The 1,670-nt window shown below is 42.0% G+C and overlaps 1 protein-coding gene across 1 annotated transcript in view; it reads right to left on the bottom strand.

Moving 5' to 3' along the window:
• The window catches only part of IQGAP2 (IQ motif containing GTPase activating protein 2), a 109,123-nt gene extending 107,799 nt beyond the window's left edge, over positions 1 to 1,324 (bottom strand). The window contains exon 1 of the mRNA XM_009327312.1: positions 1,237 to 1,324. Within this exon, the coding sequence (XP_009325587.1) occupies positions 1,237 to 1,301 (65 nt within the window). The 5' untranslated portion in view covers positions 1,302 to 1,324. The remainder of the gene's footprint in view (positions 1 to 1,236) is intronic.
• Positions 1,325 to 1,670: the final 346 nt, after the last annotated feature.

Here is a 1,670-nt window from a genome sequence, read left to right as displayed (position 1 = left end):
TGTAGTGGAAAGAGGAAGAAAGAGCAAAGGAGGCAGTGTTTGCTACAGCAAATGGGACGGCATAGTGAATAGGAAGTAAGAATGGCTGATTTTTATAACAATACCCCTAGGACAAGATTATTGGCAGCCAGCTGCCCCACGACTGCTAATAGGTAACCGTCAGTGCCATGCAGTGATGGCAAGGGGAACGGTGCAGAAACAAAGCCCAGGGTACTGTTTCACAGTTGATTCCTGACTGAAGTACACTGGGTTACTCCATTCTAAAGATTCTATGGTTTGTCATTGCACTGAGGTTTCCCAGCTTACAGTACTAATCAGAGTTTCCTTTTCTGTACAGAAATTCCTAGGAAAGTCATCCAACTGAAGTTTAGGACTAAAAACACCATCATCAACAAATACAGAGCAGAAGCAAGATACTTACCAGTGACGCCCAGGGCAATAAATTGAGTACAACAGGCATCTTTGAAAAATTCTGACCAGATTGAATGTAAAATATGCTTTTACATACGATAATAGCAGCACTTCAAGCTACTCCAAAAGCACAAGGATATTGCACCTTGTTTCCTTGCTCCGTAATTATGAAAATAGTTGAATATTTGTTTTGAGAATGAAGTGTGCATAGCACAGTACATTTGCACAAAGGTGAAAAAATCCCTGTGCACTTGCAAATCAGTGCTTCATCACAGGCTGTCACTTCAAGAGATGAGTACTCCTGACCAATGGGTTAGAGGAACTAAAGGAAGAGCAGAGTCCAGGTTATCTTATCACCCTGCCTGCACTTACCATTGAAACACTGAGATGATATGGATCATTAATCCAGTAAGATCCCAGGTGATTTTCTGCCATCTTAGCAATCTGAGTCACTCCACAAGCACTAGTGCCAAGAAGGGAGCATAACCACACAGCCAGGAACAAAACACCTTCCCCAGTTAGTCACACAGGCCTAACTCAGCTTCTCACAAAACCACAGCCTTAGGTTTTAGTACCCAGCCCCTACTTTCTTTGAAGATGGTCACTGCAGTAACTCTGAGGAGACTGTCTTGATTGTTTCCAAATCTTTGAATTAAACTTTTCGCATTGGGCATTAGTTTCTCATGCTGAATGCTATAAAATTCCAACATTAAGTTAATCCAAGTAATTCAAGAAGTTGAATTAAAAGTTACAACGCTCAAGAACACAACAGGCCTGAACTTCTGTATTTAAAGGCCAGGTATAAGTATGCTTTCATTTACTTACCTTTTGGCTTCTTCTAAGTGGCACAGATACTCATAAGCAATGTTCTGACGCCTCCTCTCATCCATTTCCTCCGCTGAAAGCCTTTCATCATCCACAATAGCTGCAAACAGAAACCCATAACGTTACACACGAGTCAGGGGTGATTCTTAGAGCAATTTTACTGAGAACCTAGGCAAATTACTGCAGAGGAGAAATGCAAATAGTCATCTGTCCTCCTCAAAAGAGGTCTTTTATAGCATGGTGCACAAAGATATTTAGATCACCGAGAAGAAGCTGTTCTCTGTACAGTGAATTCCACAAGTTTCACTTGTTCAAAACAAAGCGTGTATTGCTTTTTGTCACCTGGTTTGGGGACAGGATGAAGGACTCAAACACGTGGGCCTGAGGCTGGGACCCAGCAGAGTTTCAGCTTACACATCCTCAGAGGAGCTTGA

Source organism: Pygoscelis adeliae, unplaced genomic scaffold, assembly GCF_000699105.1.
Source record: "Pygoscelis adeliae isolate BGI_AS28 unplaced genomic scaffold, ASM69910v1 Scaffold26, whole genome shotgun sequence".
In the NCBI taxonomy this organism is placed as follows: domain Eukaryota; kingdom Metazoa; phylum Chordata; class Aves; order Sphenisciformes; family Spheniscidae; genus Pygoscelis; species Pygoscelis adeliae.
The sequence above is the reverse complement of the archived record's forward strand: the minus strand, read 5'-3'. Positions and strand labels throughout refer to the sequence as shown.